Source organism: Prionailurus viverrinus, chromosome F1, assembly GCF_022837055.1.
Source record: "Prionailurus viverrinus isolate Anna chromosome F1, UM_Priviv_1.0, whole genome shotgun sequence".
Taxonomy (NCBI): domain Eukaryota; kingdom Metazoa; phylum Chordata; class Mammalia; order Carnivora; family Felidae; genus Prionailurus; species Prionailurus viverrinus.
Genome location: NC_062577.1, coordinates 35,324,835 through 35,351,880, shown reverse-complemented (window position 1 = coordinate 35,351,880; position 27,046 = coordinate 35,324,835). Strand labels below are relative to the sequence as shown.

At 37.6% G+C, this 27,046-nt stretch overlaps 1 protein-coding gene across 5 annotated transcripts in view; it reads right to left on the bottom strand.

Moving 5' to 3' along the window:
- The window catches only part of LOC125155173 (receptor-type tyrosine-protein phosphatase C-like), a 68,084-nt gene extending 56,908 nt beyond the window's left edge, over window positions 1-11,176 (bottom strand). Inside the window, exons 1-4 of one of the 5 annotated variants that reach the window (XM_047840108.1) lie at window positions 11,113-11,142; window positions 4,449-4,583; window positions 1,527-1,670; window positions 743-799 (exon numbers count right to left, since the gene is read on the bottom strand). In XM_047840108.1, the coding sequence (XP_047696064.1) occupies window positions 743-761 (19 nt within the window). In that variant the 5' untranslated portion in view covers window positions 762-799; window positions 1,527-1,670; window positions 4,449-4,583; window positions 11,113-11,142. Of the gene's footprint in view, window positions 1-742; window positions 800-1,526; window positions 1,671-4,448; window positions 4,584-6,997; window positions 7,360-11,112 lie in introns of those variants that run through there. The other 4 variants (XM_047840103.1, XM_047840107.1, XM_047840104.1 and 1 more) reach the window with 4 other exon arrangements.
- Between the last annotated feature and the right edge of the window lie 15,870 nt (window positions 11,177-27,046).

Genomic DNA, 27,046 nt, shown 5'->3' with positions numbered 1-27,046 from the left:
CATTTGTTGAAAAAAAAAAAATCAGAAAATAGGCAAAGGCGGCTTCACTCTCTAGTTTAACTTGTGTAAGTTCTTTGCACCTGTAGTGGATCCAGGGTAGTGAATGGCTCTTTCAACAAATTGAAACATATCCTGGGGGAAGCATATTTGTATTTAACTGAAGAATGGGTGGAAATGTGCCAAGAGATCTTGCCAATCTGGTCTTTGAGTTGGAAGAATTTGGGAGAGGACCATGGGCTTGCCCGCTCTGCCACGGCCAGCCCACTGACTGCCACCGCCAATTGCTGGGTCCGTTCAGGTCTCTTGCCTTTGCTTGCATGGTCCATGCCACATGACTGGAGCTCTGCACTCAATCCTCTGCCTTTCGCCACTTGGAACAGGGGGTCCCGTGGATAGACTTGTTCTTTTTCATGCTAATACCTAAGCCCACTCTTAGAGAAAGAAGTCATAGTATTTTTGATCGTTTTTCTATGCCTTTGCATAAAGCACACAACCCTTGGGGGATGTCATAATGATATGAAAAGATATCACAGTAACATTATGCCCTGATCTCACCAGCTATTGCACAGCTAAAATATGTGTGTTAAGACTAACTGCCATTCCACAGCCCCCATCATTCGAATACTCAATTGAACTTCTCAAAAAAAGGGCCCCCCGAGAGAGCAAATGGAAGACCCTTCTACGAGCACATCCCAGGTACATGCTAGTAATATGACTGCGTGGCTGAGGGTTAGATTGTCACCTGTTGCGGAAGCAGTCATAATGCTTGTTGCGGGTGACGTGGACGTAAGACTCTGATCTGCAAGGAAATGAACAGAGAATAAAAGTTAGTGAGTTTGTCATAATGAAGGGCAAGGGAAAAACTCTTCAGCAACGATACTTTCTTTCTCTCCTAACTGAATCACTGGACTTGACACTTGCTCCTTGTCAAAACAGGAAAGTGAGCCAAAACCTTATCTACCTACCAATGGCCCTTTAAGATAACCAATAGTTCCAATAATTAGAGCTTGACATTCAGTAAGTTGAGAGAAACTGTTCTTTCTTTGGTGTAATTCTTACCTGATGTGCAATCTTCCTCAAACTACTCCTTTCTCCTTCAATAACTTCCTTATTTTAATTACTGATAAGGATCCCACTTATTCTTTTTAAATACTGCTTCCCAGGCATTTTACATATTTGGTCCTCACATCCATCCCCTAAAATGAATATTACAATATCTATTTTTACAGAAGGGAAAAACATCACCCCAAAACTATTAGTAGCTTGTGCTAAAGTCAGCCAGAAAGTTAACTGGACTGGATTGGACCCCAGAGCTATATCCTGAACTTTCATGATATGAATAACAAAATGAAGCATGCCCAGAAACAAAGCTTACTGGCAACTTTATTTTGGCTCATTTGATATCAGTATGTGAAACGTCGCTGCAAATAATATTTGGTATGAAATACGTAAAAGAACTGCATTCAAGTCTCAAATTTCCAGTTCAGTACCCACAACTCAAAACCCCTAGAGCACCGCGGGCAAACCTGAGGAGTTATCTTTGGTGGTGATGCTGGAGATGAGTGAGGGTAGGGCAGCAGAGCTGCTGAGTGCGGGGCTGAGGGTCGCTACTGGTGTGAAAGCTGTGTCTGCAGGGAAGGTGCTGGGTGGAATCGTCTCTCCTGGAAAACCTGCAATCAGAAAGGCCATCATCACGGTCATCCATTTTTGCCACAGAAGGGCAATGGCCAGACATTCAGCGTAAACAGAGCATCGAGGCTTGAGCCAAGCAACGATTGAGCACGTAGCTGTCTGTGTTCTGCAAAACTGAATGAAAACCAGCCAGGCCTGCAGAAGTTTCACATCGTGCAACTCAGCGCCTAGGCAGCTTTGTAATCAGAGCACCACTTGTAAAATATTTGGCACCTGAGGAGACAGCTGGTTTGCACAAGCCAGGGAGGCCAAGCTTTCCAACCAAGGGATGCCTTAGGTGATGGCGAAAATGCACCCGAGCGACAGAGTGGGGTGCTGGCTTGCGGAGCTCTGGGTGGCAAAGGGTGTGTGAAGGTTGGAAGAAGAGGAAGCACAACGTGCCATGGGCTGGAAACCTTGCCTGGGGGGCACCTCCCTGGGGAGGCCTTTCTGGGTGCAGATGTCTAGCTCTAATTTTCTTACATGAGAGCTGAATGGGCTTCTGCCTTTGCAGCTGCTGAGCTCAGGGTGTTTTCCTTTCCAGGTGGAGGTTACAATTCTACTTTCACTATGTTGATTGCCCTCGCCAGGAAAAAATCAAATTGGTTTAGAACCAAAGAACTTCTGCATCATCCAGACACCATTTCCTTATTTTCCAAGCAAACCTAAGCAAATACGTATAGAATTAGGTGTCGTAGCTGAAGAAACTGCACAGTGTATTTGGTTAGGACTTGTCGTTGCCAAGCTTCAAAGCACCCAAGGCATGCTACATCTTCCTGCAGACATCACACCCAGAATTCTGACACAAGCAATCAGTACGTATTCACTGGATGCCTACTAGGGGACTGGCACTCCGGTAGTTGTCGCGGCAAAAACAAAGGACATGCTAACCAGCCTTTATTTGAGCTTGTTTGGTTATTTCCCTGTCATGGTCCCTGGGGTCATCAGTTCAATGATACAAGATTAGTCTTGCATTTGTAAGATTCTCAGGGTTTCGGAAGAATGAAACAGGTATGCACATTCTGGAAACGGTTTCAGGACAAGCATGCAGGCATCGTCCAATTACAAACAGAGCACAGTCCGTAACTTCACATCTACAGCCATTAGCAATGAAAAGGCATCTTCCAAAAATTTGAGTTTAGGTTCTCAGCTCAGTCTTCAAAAGCCACTACCTCCCCTGCATGTAAGTAAACCATAGAGTAGAATGAATAACATAAATATCAGTTCTGCAGTTCTGGATCCCCAGAGAAAGTCTCCAACACAACACAGAGAAGGGTAGGAAGGTTTAATTTTTCTTCTTAAAAAAAAAAATAGACTCAGAAATGACCCTCTGCTGAGCTTGAAAAATCAGTGGGTTTGGGGCGCCTGGGTGGCTCAGTTGGTTAATAGTCCAACTTCAGCTCAGGTTGTGCTCTCGGGGTTCCTGAGTTCAGCCCAAAGTCAGGCTCTGTGCTGACAGCTCAGAGCCTGGAGCCTGGATTCTGGTCTCCCTCTCTGTCTCTGCTCCTCCCCCACCTCAAATAAAATTTAAAAACATTAAATTTTTTTTAAAAAAATCAGCGGGTTTGTCTTTCTCCTTCTTCCACATTCTTTCCTTCTCTTTCACAGGCTTGTTCTCTTTGCCTCCCCTAAGAGTCCCTTGTCCTCATGCTGTTCTAAAGCCCCTGCTTTTACAATTTTCATCAGGTTAATGAATCCTAATCAGTTTTTAATTAGTGGAATTAGCCACCGTGAGAGGAAGAATTTCTTCATGAGGACACAGAGTGGTTTTTGCAACAACCAGCCCCTACAGGCCAGCCCTCTTCAGTTATTTTATAGCTCCTTCTCATCTGTAACTTCTGAATCTGTGGCTTTGCTAAAAGTTCCAGATTGTCTTACTGTAGTTCTCGTGGTAGCTGGAGTGGCCAGAACAAGGCAGGGAAGGGAGGGCAACTCTTTCCCAGGTCACTTTAAGTTTGTGCATTGCCTGTAATGATTTTTGTGCCAACGGAAGACTTTTAATACCTCAGAATTATTCTATTTGATAGGTTGGACTTCCATATTTGATTCATGTTCCAAGAAAGGCCACTTTAGTGCCTGCTCCATGGGCTTTCCCATTTATATCTTTTTATTTTCAGGCATTGAAGCCATCACATTTTTATATATGTCTGTGTGGATTTTTGTCTTTCAGGATAAAAAAAAAAGTCGACATGAAGTGACTTAGACCCTGATTTGGAAAGATAAAGGAGGGGGTATTTTGCTTTGTTTTATATACATACAGAGATGCTAAGCTGAATCTTAATGTTTGGATGGGGGAAATGAAGCATCTATTTCCTTTTTCCCATTCTTTTAAAAAAACAAACTGTGGTTACAATTTCTTAGTGGCTTTCACTGAAAATGGAAGTCATCTACTCTTCAGGATTTTGTTTATTGGTTGGAAGTCTATTGGCAACATTTCATACATACTATTCTTTATTATTAGCGAAAGTTTTCACTGTGCAGTGGGTCTTGCCCCAATATGAAGAAACGTATAGAACACCCTGAGTAACCATTTATTCCGGAACAGGTTTTTCCTTTATTCTGCGAGGTCTCATTCTTTATTATTTCATCTGTACTAGAAGGACCTTAGGTAGGTGTCCTCATAAACTAAGGATAAACATGAAAGTATGAAATACCGAATTCACCAACTAGCGAGTGCTATACGTTTAACAAGTGGTTGGATTCCCTGACACCACTCTTAACCACAGGCAGCTGTCAGGCTTTCTCCACAGTTGCATAAATCTAAAAGCCCGGCAAACCTGATGTGTCATTCTTCCCCGGAGCAGGGGTGAGTGCGGGAGGGGTAGCAGTGCTGCTAGGTGTCTGCGTGTCAGATCCGGCAGAGGGCGCCTGCGAGTCTGCGTGCGTGGGGAAGGTAGGCGGCTGTGTAACTCCTAGGGTAAGAAAGTGAAATCGTTTCAGTATTTCCCTACTGCAGATGAAACATTTAAATACTAGGACGTTATCAGCATCTTTGTTTACCAAACCGTGAAATGACCCTATCTATTAAAATGTGTGTCTGCCTCTATTTAAGTTCGCCTGGCAGGAAGGTGGCACCAGAGTTCTTCATTTACATATTCCCAGAGGCTTCCTGGGGTCCTGTTGAAGTCATAGATGACTCAGGTTTCCAAGTGGCTTTTTTTTTTTTAACCTCCAAGTCTCTGTGAGCTTTTTGGATTCTCCTTCAACTTTACAAACTGAAAGTTGGGGTGTTTCTTCGTAGGCAGAATCAGTAAAGAATCCCTCAGTGTACAATATGCAAATCGTAAAAAAAAGAAAAATAGAAAAATGGACAAGACATGTAATATACGCAATGGCTAAAGAGTGTAGGCAAAAGTGCTCATCACTATGAAATTTTTTGATGTTAAAATAAAATATCTTAACTCTCATACTGGCAGAGTTTTTGAAAGATTAATAATACCTAGTGTTGGAAAAGATGTGGGGAAACAGTTGCTCACACCCCCACATTCTCTCAGAGAATCACATGTCTAGAGTCTGGAGGATATACCGCCATGGATAAAATGGTATGGTATCTTTAAGGATCAGGATTTGGGAAAATAGTATTCTCAATGTGTATGTGTGTAAATACTTTATATATATATATGTATATATATATATGCATAAAGTATGTACTTTATATATACTTCTATATTGATATTTTGCAACTGCATAAATGCAAACAGATGCTTATTATAATGATTTTTGAACAATTTTGAAAACACTTGAAAATATTATACTGTTAGAAGCATGGATTAAGGGATTTTTTTTTTACTAATGTATATCGGTAAGCAGGAAAATTGGATTGTATTCCACAATACGAATCAATTGCGAACATAAATTAAATAACACATACGATTTTATCCCAGTAGAGAATTGAAATATCACCGGAGAGCAAAGTTATTTTGTAGGGAGCTCAAATGTCTTATTTTATTTGAAAGTGTAAGAAACCTTCCAAGCTAATTTCACCATCAAGTTAGTATTTTAGTATTATTCATCCTTATTTCCAATCCTTTCCATTTTAAACATTTTCTCTTCACATTTTGCTTCATAGAGAATATTATATGTGTGTGTGTTTGTGTACATGAAGCTAAATGTGAAAACTTTAAAATAGAAAACTGTGTGACATCACTCAGTCAGTAAAAAAGTTTACCCTGGAATGTTCTACCTAACCATTAACACCCTCATCCTCACATTCTTTTTGTTAAAATTTTGGGCAATGAATTCAAATGCCTGCAATGTGTAGATAGATCCTAGCCACTACTCTGCTAAGGTGGAAGGAGAAAATGGAGGAAAGATTGAATTTACAGTTCTGTAATCAACATAAGGAGGCATTTATCATTTAATTAACTGCTTATTATGGCCAATAAACTTCATCAATATGGTATTCAAAACACGACAATGTACCCCTCCACCAAATTTCTGAGACAGTGTTGAACATACTTGTTTTTCACACTAAGATTAATGGCACTGTTAAGCAAGTAGCTTAGTCTCTAATGTCTATAAACCTGTTTGCCTCAGAAAATGACAACATAGCACATTATTTCAGAAAAGGCATGAACAACCCTCATGATGGTGGATTTATGTGCCAAATACACTGGCAGACCTAACATCAAATATAGAATGAGCAAACCACAGATTTATTGGGATTCTGAAAAGCATCAGTGGTCTTCACTGGTAAAAAATACCTCCCACATCACTGTTATGAATGTGGCCACATTCCCTTCAATTCCGCCCTAAGACCCACAACCTTGATTAATTTTTTTAATGCCAATATCTCTGGAGGAAATTCAAACAGCAAAGCTGGATTATTGATCCTCGGTGTGGTTTTTCAAAAATAAATTGTTTATCTCCAGTAATTTCTGGTATTGAGATTGTGGAGTTCAACAAAGAAAAATCCTACTTTGGAATTACAGCCAGGGAGGGCAAGACTGACAAAGCGCTGAAATGCTGAGTTCTGACCCGGCTGGCACTGCAGAAAACCCAAGTGAGCAGAACAGTGGCGATGACACAGCACATGCAGTTCAGTGGCTACTGGAGAAACTCCCCTCCCCCTCCCCACCAGCCTTACTTGCTGGGGGCTTCCCTGCCTCCCTGTCCATCGGCTCCTCAACAACTTGCCTTCACTACTTTGGTCAGTCAAAATTGCATGAACGCCTGGATGTTCTACACTTTACATGCTTGAATAAAACCACATTTGTAGAAACTGCACACGTATTTTAAAGAAAAACAGTTCTGATAACTTTCAGATTCAAAAAGGAAGACAAGTTCTCCTAAACTCATTTCAGTTAATTAACACCTCTGTGCCGACCTGTCACATTAAGAGTATTAGCATTATCCAAAGAGTTCAGGAAGTCTTCAGGTGAAGGATTGTCTGGACTAAGAGTAGGCGTGGTCTCTGAGGAGTTATATTCTCTTTCAGAGATGCTTGTAAGTGAGAATGCAGTGGTGCGGGCAGGTAAGGGGTCGCTTGGAGCCAGAACACTGGGCTTTTCTGTTGAGTTCAGTCCTATTGTATTCATGGGAGATGGAAAAAGGAAAACAAAATAAATACATGAATCATATCCTGCAACATATACTCATCTGAGTTAACTAACTCCTCAGTCCATTACAGTGTGTATATAAATATATATACATATATGTGTGAATGCACACACAACATACAGAGATGATATACAGCATGTGGTAGTATGTATATTTTACCAAATACATATACATATATACACATAGATAGATAGATAGATAGATGCACACAGAGGTATATAGATTTAGATATAGTGGCTAAAGATATAAATGGGGAAATGAAGTTGAAAGCAGCTATTCCCTGCCTTCTTCCCTTTGGATTGCTGGTTTCTTTACTGTCCAAAGCAGTTGGGTTCAGAAGGACGGAGCACACACATAAAGAAAGTCAACTAACAGAAATTATAAAAAAAAAAAAAAGAGGGGCGCCTGGGTGGCGCAGTCGGTTAAGCGTCCGACTTCAGCCAGGTCACGATCTCGCGGCCCGTGAGTTCGAGCCCCGCGTCGGGCTCTGGGCTGATGGCTCAGAGCCTGGAGCCTGTTTCCGATTCTGTGTCTCCCTCTCTCTCTGCCCCTCCCCCGTTCATGCTCTGTCTCTCTCTGTCCCAAAAATAAATAAATGTTGAAAAAATACTTCTCTCTTTAAAAAAAAAAAAAAAAAAAAAGAAAAGAAAAGAAAAGAAAAAGACTTATCAATGAGCACTAGAGAAAGATAAAGTTTAAAGGGGATTATTAAGAGGACTAGTGTTTCTAGGAAAACAAAAAATGAAAAATAAAAGTTCTAGGTACACACTGATTTTTTTTTTTTACAATTTTATTTTTAAGTGATCTCTGTACCCAACGTGAGTGAGGCTTGAACTTACAACCCCGAGATCAAGAGTTGTAGGCTTTACTGACTGAGGCAACCAGGCACCCCTGCACTGATTACTTTTTAGCAAATCAAAAACAAAGCAAAGATTGGACAAAAGACAGGGAAACAAAATTCTCAAACAGGTACACAATGCCCAAGTCTACAAAATAGTTTCAACTTTGTGATAATATAAGAAACACAATTTGAGATATTGCAACAACATTTTCCATGGTTTCAATTCACTTCAGAAGAAAAAATAACAGTGTGACAAGTAGTGCTGAATTAGGGAACACGTAGCTGATAGAGGCGTACAACTGATAAAAGCTTCCGCAGGGCACGTTAGCACTGTGTATTAAAGGCCTTTAAATTTTTTGTGTTCTCTTACTCAGAAGGTGTATTTCTTTATAGAAGAGTGGGGAGAAATACACCAAAATTGTTAAAAAAATAATAAACCAACACATTGTGATCTCTGGATATTGAGGTTATAAAGATGTGGGTTTTTTTTTCTGGATTTTCTATGTTTAACATATATTCATTTCTACGAATAGTCAAATGTTATGTTTTTCAGTGTTTAATTAACAACAACAACAAATGATAGCACACAAGTACTTTAACAATTCAGTTCAACAAGAGTGAGTAAGAGAAAATGGCCCAAGAGTGAGTAAGAGAAAATGGGAAGAGAATGAGAATGGGAGAAACTGGAAAAGATTAGAAGTGATAAGATTTAAGAACTGAAATTAAAAGATTACTGAATGGGGAATTAAGAAAATGGAAGTAGAAAGGGCACAGAGAAGTCCTAGCTTCATTCATTATTGTTGAAGGTAAAATGAAATCAGCGTTTACTAAATACAAATAAAATACATCCAAGCCTTATTGAACTGCCCCAATGACAAGAACATAAAATAATGTAGAACTCTTCTGTGGTTACTGAAATCCAAAGTAATTTCAGTACATTTGTTACAGTTGTTATTTTCCAACAAAAATTTTCAATCTCTAGAATTTCGTAACCTAATAACACACAAAGCAACATATTTACTAACAAACCTCTACCCGAGATACACGTCAACATATTTAGCACAGTGATAGGCAAGTCACCCCTTCCTGTCTTCAGTGTAAAATCCTAAATCCTACTTGACTTATTCTCTCACCTGCTCTTTGTTGAATAAAAGAAGGGACAAGGGTGGAGGCAAAGACAGGAAGAAGAAAGATAGGGACAGAGATTGAGAAGATGAGAGGGAGAGGGGGAGGGAGCTTAAAATTATGTGCAATAACATTAATATACTTCCATCATTATAGACGTGAACAATTATTAGTTTGTTGTTTTTAGGTTAACCTATCTCTGGTTTTGGCAGGATTCCAATGATCCCCTGTGCTCTGAGAGAAATGTGACATTTTCCCTTTATCACCCACTCCCACTTATCTTTTACATTTGAATTACAAAAAAACTAGAAGGAAAACCACTCCAAATACCACGCATAATAGTGTTATGCTTTGTTGAAGAGTAGCATTCCTAAAGATTATATATCATCAAGTAAATTCAGTCCTAGGTCTATGAAAAAACGGTATTCAGAAAACTACCCTCCTACCTAGAAGCCTTAATATTCTTGCGCACATCTTAAGCTCACTGCACATCCCCTGGTTCAATAAATAAGACTTTAATTCAGGATGAGAAAAAATGCTCCAATTGCCAATTCTACATTGGCCTTCATCTTCACTTTGGAGATACTACTGGTTTCCACTGATCACATTCTTGTTGATATTTGCAGGAAGCCATTCTCATTAGCATTTGGGGTCACTATTTTGACTTACCTGATGTCATCATTTGGATGTGTCATCCATCATTTTATAACAGTGCAAGGATAATGGAAACTCTCTCAAGAAGGTGGTAAGTCGTCTAGCATTTTAAACATTCACCCCCTATTCTACCCCATTCCCAATCCCCTCCTGCAACAATAACCAGTTTATATGGTTGGAATGAACTTAATCATTTGTAAAAGGTGGAAATGCTAAAATGCATGAGAGTAGCTGGCATAAACCAATCACAGTTGCTATACCTTAATGACTTCCATGTATTTATAAAGCTTCTCTACCATACTATCCAACCGTAAAATTCCAATATTACATGTTTTAAAAAATAAGAGAATGTGATTCTTATGCAGATTCAAAAGCATTTTGTTAGTATTCACATGCTTCCTTGTTTCCATAGTTTGGAATGAATTTTCATTTATTTACAAAAATAATTCCTTTAATAACTCAATTTGCAGAACATTTTGAATGTACCTAACTAGAACTGTGCATTAAAATGATTAAGTCAGAATTGTCTTAGTGGCTTTACTTACCTTCTCAATGCATACTTCAACTGTATGATGAATCAGGAAATCAGTAATACATTTTACATAACACTAACATTTAAGTGATATAACTTATTTTTAACCACATGAAATGTACGTTTCTCTCTTATTTTTGCATATAATATGTAAGAATTTATTTTTAACATCTTCATTGTTTAAATGTAATTGGTCTCAGGATTAGAATACTCATTAAGACTATTAATTCCATTGTGACAATAGAATTTGAACATGATTATAAAATATCTTACTACTCTCAAAGCTTTTCTTTTATACATATATGTATATACATATATGTATTTGTATATATACATATATAATATGTTTAGAATTCTAATTTCTCAGATAATTCTTTAACCAATTTTTGACTATAAAGTTTTGCGACCTAACTTGAATTATTTGCAATGTTAAAATTTAAAAAGAGATTGGAATCCTGCTATGCAATTTATTGTCAAGTTTAAGAAAAGCTATAACTTATACACAATAATATATTCAAGTAGTTAACAAAATTTATATGTTATAAGCAGGAATATTAAGAACAAGAAAGTGTCAAAAACATTTTCACAATTCAAGAAATAATTCATAATTATAACATTTGTCCTTGTAAAATGATTTTACTAGACAATAATAGAAAACTCTATCAACATTAAATATATAAACTTTGCAACAAAATAATAAAATAAGTAAAATGAAAATATTAATTCTTACCAGGACTGGAAAGAGTATTGTCTTCTCCTGAAAAAAGGAAAACAAACATCTATTAGAAAACTTCAAATTTCATAATACATATGTAAATATAAGTTAAATTTCCATATATACATCATCTCTGTGTTAGCTAACATTCACAGAGGGGCAATTTTCAGTACCTTTTACCACTGAAACTACATTTCTTCTCTTAAGGTCATGTTTACAATGTCCAAGTATGTTAAAACTATGGTATTAGTTTTTGACTTCTCAGGTAAAATAAAAAAGTAACAGATTAAAGGAGAGCTATTAGAATTAATCTCAAGCCTATAAAAGACTTTGGACTTTTTCCCCATATGCATTCATTTATTTAGATAATGATTATTTATTGAGTGCCTACTGTGTGCTATATGCCACATACTAGCGATATAATATGACCAAGGTAGAGACATTTCCTGCTCCCAAGGAGCTCAGTTCAGTGTAAGATACAGACCCCCCGAAAGAAAGAAAGAAAGAAAGAAAGAAAGAAAGAAAGAAAAAGTCTTACAGTGTAATGACCAATGAGATAGAATGTGCTGTAGCAGCACAGTTTGGATTGGGGCACCTGGGTGGCTTAGTCAGTCAGTTAAGCATTCGACTCCTGATTTTAGCTCAGGTCATGATTCCAGGATTCTGGGATTGAGCCCAACATCGGGGTCTGCACTGAGCATGGAGCCTACTTAAGATTCTCTCTGTCTCTCCCTCTGCCCCTCTCCCCAACTTTCACTCACTGTCTCTCAAATAAATTTTTAAAAATTAAAAAGAAAAAGCTTATAGAGGCATCACCCAATTTAGACTTCCAGGGTTGGTGTCCAACTGGTAGAGAAGGTGACAGAGAGGGTTTCTTGGATACATTTAAGGTGTGACCTAAAGGATTATGGACAGCTAGCTCAGTCCTAGAGGAATAAGAAGTTGAGATTCGTCCTACAGGCTTTAGACAGCCATCAGAAGAAGGTGTTTAAGGGGAGGACTATTGAAGAAGCATTTCAATTTTCGATTGACCGTGTTGTAAAATGGAAAATAGATTATCAGAAGGCAAAGTTGGGGACAGGAACATCAGGAGACTAAAATAAAAGCGTATGAGAAAGATGATGTTCTACATGAGGAAAATGGTACCAAAAAAAAAAAAAGCAAGAAAAAAATCTGTGAAACACTTTGGAAGTAGTCATCAAGACTTTGTAAATCGTTAGAAGTAAGAAAGGCAGAGAATGAGTAACACGGAAAGCATTCAGGTTGATAGTTTAACATACTAGGCAAGTGTAGTAGGTAGATTGTGGAAGCTTTCACTAAGCTAAAGAAGAAAAGCAGAAGAGACGGGAAAATTTGATATTCTTGAAACTTCTACGTAAAAATGTTTAGTAATATTTGGAGGTGGAGGTTAGCAGCTCAGGATATCTCTCTGGGTTGAGGCTTTGGATCAACATATAGATGGGTATTGTAGCTATGACGGTGAAGGAGGTCCCCCAGTTATACAAAAGGAGCGTTCGGGGTAGAATTCTGAAGTTGAGTAAGCATTCAAGGAGAGGGCCTAAGATTAGGTGACCTAATCTATGTAGGAGGGAAAATGAAGTCAACAAGAGTTACCAATAAAGGGTGTTTCAAGAAGGAAATTAATGAAATCAAATAAAATGAGATTTATCACCTGAGCTTGTGGGAATGTTGGAAAGGTCGGTTTTATTGCCATGATGGGAACTAGATTCAGTCTGCAGTGAGTGAGACACGTTTCACTCTTAGTAAATGACCGTGAAAAAGATCATAAAATCCTTTCCCAAATGACAGTCAACTGATGTGAAAAAGAATGAAGAATCAGATAAAAGAAAGGGTTGGTTGATATTTACGACAGCTTCCTGCTTTGAGATTTTATTTTTTGAGGATAAACTGATCTGAAAAACTTGTCTCCCCTCAGAAGGGCCATCAGATGGGTAGGACCCAGTTTCTTCAGTGACATTCTCTGGTTTATTCCTTGATATAAATAGTATTTTTGTATTTTATATTATATTGTATGTATTATATATAAATATGTAATTATTAAAATATATATTATTAAAACATATACTGCATCAAATATTTTCTTATTTTCTCATTATAGTTCTCCACTTTTTCTTAATCATTCATACTTAAGTATTGTTTTTAATGTACATGATTTGGATTTTTGTCCCTCCTCTTGTTTAATCAGCTTTTATCTTTCTATCCCATATAAAATCATGTTTTGATTTTTTAATATTATTTTTATTTTCCTATTAGTAGCTTTCTCTCTCTTCTCATTTATTTTTATTTCCTTCTAAATTAAGTTCCTAGAATTGTGTCAATTTGCAAAAGAAGCAATAGGTAAAATAAAAAACATTACTATAGGAGGGATTAACAGCTCTTGCGTTTTAAGTGAAAGAAGAAATAACTGTCATGATAATTGTAAAGAATTTAGCATATTGCCACATTCAAAATATTCGAGTTAGTTCGAGTGTATAAACACATTTCATATAATACACCTCTTTTCTTTATCTAAGAAGTATATAAGTTTTTAAATACCTAAAACTATTTTGGGGGCGCCTGGGTGGCTCAGTCGGTTGAGCGCCTGACTTTGGCTCACTTCATGATCTCGCAGTTCGTGAGGTCAAGCCCTGCGTGGGGCTCTGTGCTGACAGGTCAGAGCCTGGAGCCTGCTTTGGAGTCTGTGTCTCCCTCTCTCTCTCTGCCCCTCCCCCACTCACAGTCTGTCTCTCTCTGTCTCTGAAAAATAAATAAACGTTAAAAAAAATGTAAAACTATTTTGATATGTCCCTTCTCAATATAAACACCTAATTCCTTGGAACTTCAAGCAAATTAACTTGATTTAGTTAAGTTTAAACCCATTTATTGTTTTGCTAACTTGATATTAGGTGCTGGGTTTGAACATGTAACAGGTATGGTCCTTTGCCCTAGGATAAATTACAAACTGTAAGATGTATAGATACAGATAGATATCTACATATATATATAGCTCCAATGGTTTGCAAGATAAAGAGAGAGAGAGAAAGAGAGAGAGAGAGAGTGAGATCCAGTAGTCTGCAAAGACATTTAAGTCATAGGTGAACCTGATTAGGACTAATAAAAATTCTTTCCATTGGAGATCAGCAAGAATTACGCAATATGAGGAGGAAGCGAAGCAGCTGAAGCTGTGTAGCTAAGAGCCTTGCATATAGTAAGTGGTAGATAAGTAATTGTTGAATGGTTTTAAGCATGTGTAAATACAAGGGAGAAATCAAACAGATCTGATGAAAACACCTTTGGGAGAAGAGCCAAGAGCAAGCCTTATAGGCCACGAAAAGAGATTAAATTTTTTCCTGAGAGTGATGGAAGTCATCAGATCAATAAATATAGAAGAGAAATCAAATAGATTTGATGACAGAAAAAAGAGGAATCTTAATGTTGCCTTTACTAGACCCATCACTAACTCCACAGACCATTATACTCTGTTGTTCTCATTTATTAGTTTGTTACCGCCCAAACATGTAGCATAAATGGTATAGAATATGTTATAAAAAGGAATTGCGATTTGTCACATATTCATTATGGAAATGGAAAAGGAATATTGGGATAATAAGGAAGCTTTCTTTTTTTAACATAAGAACCATGAATACTAGAGTAAATATGCTAGAAATGTTCCAAACAGTAGACTCTTCATCAGGCCACATGCATGTTAAATGCCCCAGAGATATTATTTTAATTCTAACTGGTGCAAAAGCAATGAATGTTTTGAAGACAATACGTGGTGTATAGTATTTTAATTCAAGTTTAGAAAATGGTAAATTACCAAAATGGAAAAGACAATTTCTACAGATGTGTCTTTTTAAGAGAATAATTCAGAAATGATACTTTATTGTTATTAATTGCTAATATGTATTGAGTGTTCATGGTGTATGAGGCACTATAGGAAGCCTGTTGCTTGTATTTTCTCTTAAGGATCACAACACCCTAAGAAATTAGAAAAGTCAAGTTTCCTGGCTAAGTTGGCAAGGCTGGTATATGCTAGCCCAGACTTGAACCTGAGCCTGTCTGACTCTGCAGACATTGCTGTCAATCCTCAGGCTTCCAGCTTTCCTCATTAATTTATCCTTATCGCTTTTCCTCTACACCTGACCTTTCAACATGAAAATTCTTTTAGCCAATGCTTTAGGCTATGCAGAGATTGATATTTATTAAAAGCCCATAGGCTAAATAAAAAAAACCTCTTAATCAGTATTGGACTACAGAATACATGACTAATAATGTTACAAATGCTAAAACAAACTTGACCCTAAATATAGACATTTGCAGTAAATTATAGTTTTCTGGATAAATGCTCTATGTATGGTATAGACAAATATTGGAGAAAAATCAGAAGTGTGCCGGTTTAATTTACTAAAGAATATTATTTTGACAGGGAAGTCAACCAAACTACAGTAACAGCAAACAAAAGTACTATAACGCACAGACCCCGTGTTTATCTGTGAAGAGACTTCCATAGCTTGGAAACAGAAAAACAACTTATTTCTATATGTGTATCTCCATCTATGTATTTCTGTTCTAATCACGGCCCCATTCAACATTTCCCCAAATCCGTTAATCTTCAATGCAACAAAATTTAACATCCATGGCAAATAACATATATCTAAAAATGGATCACAGTTTCCTTTCATGCTTACTTCCCATAAAGGCTTCTCAGATTGAACGTACGTTTTCCATTATACCCCTTTAGCTCAGAATCTGATTCTGAAGTCCTCCACTGAGTGATTTTCAGGCTATTTTGAAATCTTGTAGCTTATTTTAAGGTTTATCTCATTTTCTTTATAGAGTATCACACACACATACACAGTCTTTTATCTCTTTGAAAGAAAATTCCAAGTCCAGCATCACAGTTTAGATTCAATAGAAGACTAAATTTATTCTCATAGTCACAAAATCCCTATAAACAGATTTTCAGTCTCTGTAACACTTTCAGTTAACATGATAAATCATATGAAAATTACTTAGGCACTCAATAAATCTTACAGAAGCTCACTAAAATAAAATTTCAAAGATGAAAACCACTTCCAAATTTGAGCTAATGTCCTTAAGAAAATATTCAGGAACTACAGCAGTGCGATTGACATTAATTTCAACAAGCCATATCTACTAGATTACATAAAATAAAAAATTTTTTCAATTATTTTTATTTATTTATTAATTTTTTAATGTTTATTTATTTCTCTGTGTGTGAGAGAGACACAGAGAAAGAGAGCGCACAAGTGGACGTGCGCTGAGGGAGGGACAGAGAGGGGGACAGAAGATCTGAAGCAGGCACCGCGCTGACAGCAGACATCCTGATGTGGGGCTCAAACCCACCAACAGTGAGATCATTACCTGAGCTGAAGTCGGACACAACTGACTGAACCACCTAGGGGCCCCAATTTTTAAATTTTTTTAAAAATTTTATTTATTTTTGAGAAACAGAGAAAGAGAGAGAGAGCATTAGCAGGGGAAGGGCAGAGAAAGAGGGAGACACAGAAACCAAAGCAGGTTCCAGGCTCTGAGCTGTCAGCACAGAGCCCAACGCGGGCCTGGAACCCACCAACTGTGAGATCATAATCTGAGCAGAAGTCAGACCCTCAACTGACTGAACCACCCAGGTGCCCCTCAATTACTTTTAAAATATCAAAAAACTTAAGTACAAATCTCAAAGTAGGAACATATATAAAGACAACCTACATGAAAGAGCCTAGTTAAAAATCTAATATCTGAAGGACATATCCCCTCCAAAAACCATCTAATGACTTCCATAAATGTAAGCATGCAGTAACAAATACTTCCATGGAGACTGTTTCTACATATCAGATAGGATAAATAGGTGAAGTTACTTAAATATTTAGAGGAGACTGCACTATCAAAGATATCTCTATCACATTTTGCAATTCTTCCTAAATTATATGAAAATGACTTCAATTGTCTATTATATTTCCATATGCAGACATTATCAGAACATTACTGAAACACAGGAAGAAGCAACTGTGCTGAAACCTCATGATTAAACAGTCCAACCCTATCAGACTGGTTATATGAAATCTTTAGTTATTTCATGAGCTACTCATTCTACTGCAGGTCAAAGACGGATCTGCTTGGCCAATGCGAAGCGAAAGAACTAATGTAGTTATCTCAGCTGTTTGGCATAGGCAAACATCCCCATACTCTTTATGCTCTAGTTCACATATAACTTAAAAGCAACCATACACTGTTAGTGGAGTCAGACTTGGAAAAAGCAAATAAACGTCTGCATAAAGTACTTAATAACTAGTGCATAACAAATACCTATTTAATATTAGGAAAATGCATTAATATAAGTAGCATTAAAATACATGCAAACATTCTATATGAACAATGCTGGGACGGTGTGGAAAACAGGTAAAGAAAATAGCAGTGGGGATTAAGAGGGCGTGTGTGACAATAAAGAGAAAGCACTGGTACTTCTAAAAGTATAAACTGCATTGAGCACTTTTAAATTCTATAAACACAGGGGATAAATATAATAAAATAGACGATAGTAATAGACTTAGTATTTCCATATATTATCTTTTGACTTCACTCTTCTGGGATAATTTTCTGCATTTTTTTTTTTAAAGGGAAGTGCCTGTTTTCATTATTTAGACAAGGGAATATTTAGAAATATTCCAGTAGGTGGCACCATAGCTCCAAAAATCTGTAAATCATGGTACACCCGCTCTTTTCCATGTTAATCCTGTGTGAATTACCAGTGGAATTGACTAAGTACATTAAACAGCTGAACATGCAGATAACAGAGCACTCGATCTTCAAAGCTGTGTTATTCTAACACGTGTATTGTTGCTGAATTTACCTTTCCCAATATGTTTCCTTTACAACTCAAAATGTTTAAGTGATCACAAATCAAAGTTACCTTGAAGTCATGCCCCTAAGTCCCTGTTCAGAAATTTCATCAAAAACCGGGAATCAGTCGAGTGAAAATGACATTTCAAAAGACGTACTTGGGCTTTAAATACCATCCGTTCCCAACCCCACCGCTGCCCCCACCCCACACACACAAAAAAAGGAAATGGAATGCCATTTCCAAAGGGATTTAAACATGTCTAATTCAGCAAATCTAAGTACAAGGACAGAAGGGTGAAACAGGATAGATGAAATAAATATGTATTCTCAGCATCTGCCCTAAAAGAACAGTGGCATGTTTTGAAGGCTGAGAATGCATATCTGACCCCTAGAAATATAAAGGCCATACAAAAGTGAAATAAGAACACCAAGACAAAAATTAAGGGTCAGCGAAAACAGATATGCCTGGTTTTCCTTGTTTGGTAAGGCGTGATAATAATAAAGCACATAAAAAATGAAAGGATTCTACTTTTAGTTACTCTATAAACCTGGTATATGGTTCACAGACAGCAAATCCCACAAATTACATCCAATTAATAAGTTCTATGGAGTAAGCACTCTGAACAAGGGACAGACAAGGTTTTATCTAGATTTCATAGAAACATAGGAAATAGTCTATCCTCCATTAGCTTATCAGTAAATATAATAATCACAGCAGCAGTTTTACTGAAATGTTATGTATCAGACACCATGTTAACATCTTTGCGTGTTTTTGTATTTACTCATCCAAGCAAAGCCAGTGGGTTAGCAAGTATTTTTCCTATTTTGTAGAGAATGAAACTAAGACTTGGCGTTTAGTAAATTTCTCATAGTCATACACCCAGGAAGTGTTGACTTTGAAGGAGTGTCTGTCTAATCACAATTTTCTTCTGCTTCACTCAGACTTTATGTTAAAACGTTGGTTGTATTGTGAAAATGCCTGGAATCTCATGAATGAAACAGGTACTGCCTACCACCAGAAAATAATTTCAGAGATTTCAACTTCTACCGAAACATAGGATGTTAATATCTATTGACATGTAGTTCATTTGATAAGGAAACTAAAACTCGGGAAGCTTAAATGCCTTTCTGATTTCGTGCAATTTAGTAAGACTCGTGATTTCCAAGCTCCACCAACTACCACAGAATTTCAACATACTTTAAATAGAAATGGACCTTCAAGGGTTGCCTGGGTGGCTCTGTCGGTTTGGCATCCGACTTCAGCTCAGGTCATGATCTTGCGGTTTGTGGGTTCCAGCCTGCATTGGGCTCTGTGCTGACAGCTCAGAGTGAGTCGGGAGTCTCCTTCAGATTCTATGCCTCCCTCTCTCTGCCCTCCTTCTCTCTCTCTCTCTCTCTCTCAAATAAATAAACATTACTAAAAAAAAAAAAAAAAAAGAAACGGACATTCAAGAAACAACTAGACCAAAGCCTCTAAGAAGGAAGATAGAAGGCCAAATAAACAGGAGACTTGGGAGAAACAGAGACAATGCAAGGAGCAGCAGAAACCCTGAAGCCAACAGTAGTAGTTCATATTGTCAGAAATGAGACAACATGGCATCCATGAACAAAGAACAAGGAGTTATAAAAAGCAACATTTCAAGATCAAGAAAGGAAGCCAATAGATACTGGATAAAACATTTGAAACGAAAAAGAAAAAAGAAACAGCAGTACAACAGAAAATATCATTTAAATGCCAAAATATCTTGAAGTATTTATGTTTGCTTCTGGAAAGCAGGAATTGAGGATGGGAAGTGGGATGGAGACAAAGGACTGACCTTATTTACTATAAACCTTATAGTACTATCCAGACTTTCAAACTACACATACACACATGCACACACACTTGAATAAAAATACGAATAAAGTTATCAGTATGTAAAATTGAGGATAAAGAGGGCAAATGCCTAAGGCCTGGGGTAGAGGAAAATCAGGGAATACATTACTTTAAATATAGCAATCATATCTAGGTGTTTCCTAAAGAACTTGTGTGTGAAACATCACAGATATTCTTGTTTAATTTTTTTTTTAATTTTTTTTCAACGTTTATTTATTTTTGGGACAGAGAGAGACAGAGCATGAACGGGGAACGGGCAGAGAGAGAGAGGGAGACACAGAATCGGAAGCAGGCTCCAGGCTCTGAGCCATCAGCCCAGAGCCCGACGCCAGGCTCGAACTCACGGACCGCGAGATCGTGACATGGCTGAGGTCGGACGCTTAACTGACTGCGTCACCCAGGCGCCCCTATTCTTGTTTAATTGTGAGCACATACGAGTTTTCAAACACATTCACCTCTAAAACCAGGCATGCATTTATATGTCTTTTATATTTGGCTTAAAACATCATATTATCAATTTTAGCCATGTTGATTAAATAAATAACAATATTAATAAATCCAAGATGATCATCTGTAAAAGATTGGTTACTTTGCCTTATTTTTTATCTTAAAATATTTATCTCTATGTCACTGCGGGGCGGGGGGGGGGTGGTGGTGTGGGGGCATTTTAGGAATAGCCAGATTATCACTTCCTGTCTAATGATAGTCAACCTGAGATCTTTGATTTAGATTCACAAGTCTTAAAATGTCCCATAGTCAAATTTGTTTCAGAAATATTTTATGCTACATGTCCCTCAGAGACATTTATTAAGTGTTAACATATTAAGGGCAAAGAGAAATTTATGTAGCTTTGTTTAATCAGAATCTCCCAGAGGTATTTGCCACCGATCCATTTTTTTCCAAGGACATAATATACACACTATCATGAAACAAAAGCACTTTGGAACCTCAATGGAACACAGCTTATGATTCTGGTTTGGATTAGTTATATATAACTTCATGTATATAAAGAGAAAGAATAAGCCTTGTTATAATCCTGATAAATATAAAATCAGGATTTGTATTTGCACCAGATTAAAAATTCAGATTAAATTCAGTGAAAAATTCTGAGCTCCACCTCTCCACATGCCGATTCAGTAGGTTTGAGGTATGATTGGGGCTCTAGTAATTTCTCAAAGTTCTGATGGCCATTATGGTGGGGAACATGGCTTAAGAATGATTCATAAAGCTACTTCCCTTATGCACGTATAGTTAACCCTTGAACCATACGGGTTTGAACTACACGGGTCCGCTGACCCGCAGATTTTTTACAGTGCGGTACTGTAAATGTATTTTCTTTAAAATTTTCTTAAAAGCATTTTCTTTTCTCTAGCTTACTTTATTGTAATAATACAGTACTACATATAAACATACACACTATGGGCCAATAGACTGTTTTTGTTACCAGTAAGGCTTCCAGTCAAGAGATGGCTACGTAGTAGTTAAGTTTTGGGAGAGTTGAAAGTTGTACTCTGATTTTCAACTGCAGGGCGGCTGGCACCCCCTCACCCTCCCGTCAGATTTACAGGGCATACCTCAGAGATACTGCAGATTCAACTCTAGACTACCGCAATAAAGCAAATAGCGCCATAAGAGAGTCAAATGAATTTTTTGGTTTTTTTAGTGCATATGTTATGTTTATACTACACTGTAGTCTATTAAGTGTGCAATACCTTGGGTCTAAAAAATGTACATACTTTAAAAATACCTTAGTGCTAAAAAATTCTAGTCATCTGAGCTTTCAGCGAGTTATAATCACTAATCAAAGTCACCATAACAAATACACTAATAATGAAAAAGTTTGAAATATTGCAAAAACTATCAAAATGTGACACAGGGCCATGAATTGAGCAAATGCTGTGAGAAAAATGATGCCAACAGACTTGCTGGAAGCAAGATTGTCACAAACCTTCAATTTGTAAAAAAAATCCAGTATCTGCAAAGTACAGTAAGACAGTGCAATAAAAGAAGTACACCTGTATTCTCCTGTTAAATGTCTTTTTGTTTCTTATGAAAATGTCTGTTTTTATTTCTCTAAATCCAGGCATAAGTATCTAATTTATAAAAAATACCTCAGATAGCAAAAACTTTTTAATTATATTAACAGGGGCACTTGGGTGGCTCAGTCAGTTAAGCATCTGATATCAGCTCAGGTCATGATCTCAGGTCTTGTGGGTTCGAGCCCCATGTCAGGCTTCATGCTGACAGCTCAGAGCCTGGAACCTGTATCAGATTCTGTGTCTCCCTCTCTCTCTGCCCCTCCCCCGCTCACACTCATACTCTGTCTCTCTCTCTCTATCTCTCTCAAAAATAAACAAACATTAAAAGAAATTGATTATATTAACTCCTTAATGTATGTTTTTGTAGCTTTTGGCTTTCTCTAGGATAGAGTAAGATTGTACGCAAAGATACACAAAGAATCATCAAAGGATGTTTGTACAAGTGGTGAAATTGATTAGTGTCCTTAGTAGTATTGATAATACCATTTAATAATCAGCTACTATGTTGATGACATTACTCTTTTTGCAGATGAAGTCTCAAAAAATAAATTTGTGCAATGCTAGAGAACTAAGACCAGAAAAGTTTGATTTCAAATGTACATCTGACACTAAAAGCCTCATGCTTATTCAACCATACTGTGCTCGAAGGGAGAAATATTTATGCTAAATCCAATAATTGTGCGAAAGACCCATCAGAGACCCAAGCATGAGTAAAATATCATGGATGAAGCATTAAAATGGGATTCAGAGTTAAGTCCCACATTAAAATGTATTTTTAAAAAGTGCAAATTGCTGAATAATGACCTTAAAAGAGTTAGAAAAAACATCTCTTTAGGGAAAAAAAAGTGAGGCGGGAGGGTGTGGACAGGCATATGACCAAGTAAAACTGGGGTATGGACTTAGCCTTCATTATTTTTACCCACATCTTCAAGAAAGGAAAAATAGGACATACTTGAACATGCTTTACTCGTATTACATCTGTGCTTTAAAACAACACAACACAACACAACAAGCTTGTGCAGATCAAACCTATATCTTGTGGAAGTGGGTGCAGGAGTGAATGGGTGGGCGAATGAATGGGGGGTGAATGAGTGGGGGGTTGAGTGCATGGAGGGGTGAGGCCCCACATGGGGAAGAAGTCTGCCAAGAAGAGTGAGCACTGTGTGTTTACTCCAGGTCTGGGGTCAGTGACTTACAGCACCACCCACGAACCTCTCTAAATGAACCAGGACTGAACTGTAAATGATAGTATTTTTGGTGTGTGTGTGTGTGTGCGTGTGTGTGTGTGAACTAAATACCAGATAATAAGAAATAAACAGAAAATAAATACGAGGCTATGGGGAGTCCACCTACCAAACTAGAGTCTTATCTCACAAACAGAATCGCATGTCCTCTGAAGCTGCACAAAAGCCTTCTCTCCCGAAAGAAAAGGCAATAAAAGCAAAGGCTGATAAATGCACCGCTACCTTCTCATTTCCCCTTAATGAAAACTCTGAACAGAAACCTTTGATTTACTTTCAGAATCATTAAAGGAATCCCAGGCATAACGGGAAAAGCTACACTTTCAAATAGAAAAGGTTTTCAAAATGTTGTTCTCACAAGTGTGCTGTTTGCACAGCTAAAAGCCAACAGCAGTGTCTTGACTGCTCTTGTGGTTTCTTCTCTTCGGTGTACTTCTGTTTTTCTGATTCGAAGTCTTTATAGGAAAGGAAGAGGCACATCTCCTGCGGTTAAGCACACAGCGCTTCCAAATGGTGAAATGGGTTGCCATAGCACCAGCATAATCAGCCCTATCTCAGGGTTAAACCACAACTTCTCTAGTTGATGTTGAAGCTGTCTGATTATACATTTAACTGCTACCAAAAAAAAAAACAAAACAAAAAAAACAAAAAAAAAAACAAAAAAAAACAAACAAAAAACAAAACAAAAAAACCCTGAATTTCAGGTTGATTTGCTTTTGTTTCACTGAAAAGGTATTTCACAGGTAGGCTGATTATTATGATAGTGATGTTTCACTGAGCAAGCACTCCATTTTGAAAAGCATTTGCAAGTGATATTTTAATGAGGAAAAAAATGGTAGATCCGATCGTATCTTTCATAACATACAAAGTGACCATCTCTTTGGCCAGCAATTAATGTTGATTAATCAGTCACATAATGAAACTTGAGGAAAACAGATTACAAAAAAAAAAAAGAGAGAAGAAGACACAGGTGTTTGTTTATTTGTAAATAGAGTTCACATTCCTTTTACTTCAAGATTATGAGAGGACCAGAGAAAAGGCAAGGATATTTCCCATATCATCACATAGGAGGACAGCTCTCCCACGATGACAGTCTACCTCACATCCCGTGCAGACAAAGGTAAATGAGTCGAGCGACTTCCCTAATGTCGCACTTGAAGCCTTATGAGAGGTGATGCCCAAAAACACAGAAATGGAGAGGAGCATTTTCCTCCCTTGCTGCGTTACCTGGCATACTTCAGCCCTGAGTGGTTAAGTGGTAATATCAAGCTGAGTATTTCTACCAAGTATCTCACAATCTGACTAAAAACAATTGTTTCGTGGTGCAGGAAGTATTAAAAAAATATAGTAACAGCTCCTGCATTTGCTACTAACTGCATAATGCCACCTCCTAGGAGGAGAGAATTTAGAGCATTCATTTCACGTCATTCTCTGAACTTTAGAACCTAGTCCTTGACACCTGCGGTCTGTGCTTCCTTTTCTTTTCCACTGTTTGACCCTAGTCCAAGTAGTTCTATTTCACTGATTTTGTGTGTGTGTGTGTGTGCGTGTGTGTGCGTGCGCGTGCACGTGTGTGTGAGCACTATGCCCATTCTGGGGCTCGAACTCACCACCGGAGATCAGTAGTCTCAAGCTCCACCAACTGAGCCAGCCAAGTGCCCCTGTCTCATTGACTTTTACACTCAGTTTCCAAGCTGCAACTTCCTCCCTCCCTTCCCCGTGCATGTTAGAGATTGCCACATCAGTCTACTTTTTAAATGTACTGATATGTTTCCTGTTAAAATATGCTTAATTCCAAAATTTTTACTATCATTATGGAAAGCCCTTCACACTCCATCTCCAACCTGCGTCTCCAATGATGTTATCGATGTGCTTAAATGAAGTCACTTTTTTCATGTGAAATTTAGTTCAGAGGCAACTTATTGTAACCCAACAAGTTTCAGCACATGGCCCGTCTCTCCCTTTCAGTTTAACATTTCGCCCAGAATACCATTCCTTCTTTTACTGACTCGAAGTCGTAGCCCTTTCAAGACACTGTTCAAATTCCAACTTCATGACCATTGTCCTGGTCTTCTCAGGCTACCGAAGTCTCCTAATATTTACAGTAATAATCACATGTGCCACTCACAGGGATGCATATCATAAATTGACTTATGTGTTTAGCTATCTTTCATTGAGCGTTCCAGTTAAGATCATAGACTTTGGAAACCACACACAGAGGTTTGAATCTCTCGGTTGCAGCTCCCTCACTATGTGACCTGGGGAAAAATGACCTACTGTCTCCGAGCATCAGTTCCTCATCAGTTAATCTATAATATCTACTCATAGGGTTGTTATAGCTTTTAAATAAGACAAGACAATGTTTGTGAAGTCCCTACTAAGGAAGTAAGCCCTGAGCACTTCCTCACTTAGGAGCTCAACAACCGGTAGTGATCATTGTTATTCATCATCATGATTACCACCTGGAGGCATTTGACTTAACTCTGTTTGGGTTTCTTAAGGGCACTGCTGAAATCAGCATCTCTCGTATCCTACACAATAACTAGTTTGTGAAGATGCATAATACATATTCTTGGTTTTAATCTTAATATTGTTTGGGCCTATTGGTCCCATGTTAACAAAACTTTGAGCAATATAATTTTGAAACATTGTAAGATGTGGCATGTGTAATTTCTCATTTCATAAGATGGTATTGCATTTCCTCTTGGCATTTTCATATACTTTCAGATTTTCATATATGTCTATATTTATGTCACACAAGGAAGAACAAAATGTAAAACTATACCCGGAAAGAGCTGGGCTTTGCACTGTACTCAAACTGAGGTGGGTTTGGATCCTAGCCCAGCCACTTAGGGCCTTGTGTGGGATAAAAGACGTTTGGGAGTTTTATCCTCCTTGTATGTAGAGATAGGATCATTATACTTAGTGGATGTGTAGTTTGATAAGAGGATTCGACGGAGTAATACTTGCAGGGGACTTTACAAAATGGAGAGCAGGCACACAGGTGGTGTTAAATAAATAAATAAACAGTTAACACCAGTCTCTCCCTCTGCCTTCTCCATTGAATGGCCATCAATGGACACTTTTCAAATGACAGTCGGGAATCCAATGATATCTAAAACTATATTAAGAAGGTGTCCGGACTGAGCCATCTATTTGCATAAGTGGTACAGGAAACTTCATTTTATTTTTAATTATGAGTCAGATAAGAATCTATATGTGCCTACTATCTTGAATTCTAGATTTTTGCATAATGTCTCTATTATTATGCAATTTTTGCTCATCAAGGAAGAAAAGAAAGTGAGTTATATTCCCAGATTATAGTATTTAGTGTGCCCCTTTGCTTGAATATGCTTATTACATTCAATTGCTGTATTTTATCATATTCCTTTTCCACTCTCCCTCACCCTTTGGAAGCCTTCGAAGAAGTTTTATCAAAACCAAGGCTCACTCAGCGATCAAACAGAATGAAATCTTGCCATTTGCAACAACGTGGATGGAACTAGAATGTATTACGCTAAGCGAAATAAGTCAGAGAAAGACAGATATCATATGATTTCACTTATTTGTGGAATTTAAGAAACAAAACAGATGAACATAAGGGAAAGGAAGGGAAAATAAGATACAACAGAGAGGGCAAAATACCATAAGAGACTCTTAAATAAAGAGAACAAACCGAGGGTTACTGGAGGGTGTGAGGTGGGGGGATGGGCTAAATGGGTGATGGACATTAAGAAGCACATTTGTTGGAATGAGCACTGGGTGTTATATGTGAATGATGAATCACTAAATTCTACTCCTGAAACCATTATTACACTGTATGTTAACTGACTTGGATTTAAATAATCATAATAAAAAGGCTTTTGAGTCACAATAAAGATCTTAACTTTCAAAAACACATAATTTTCCAATGACCTATCATCTATGAT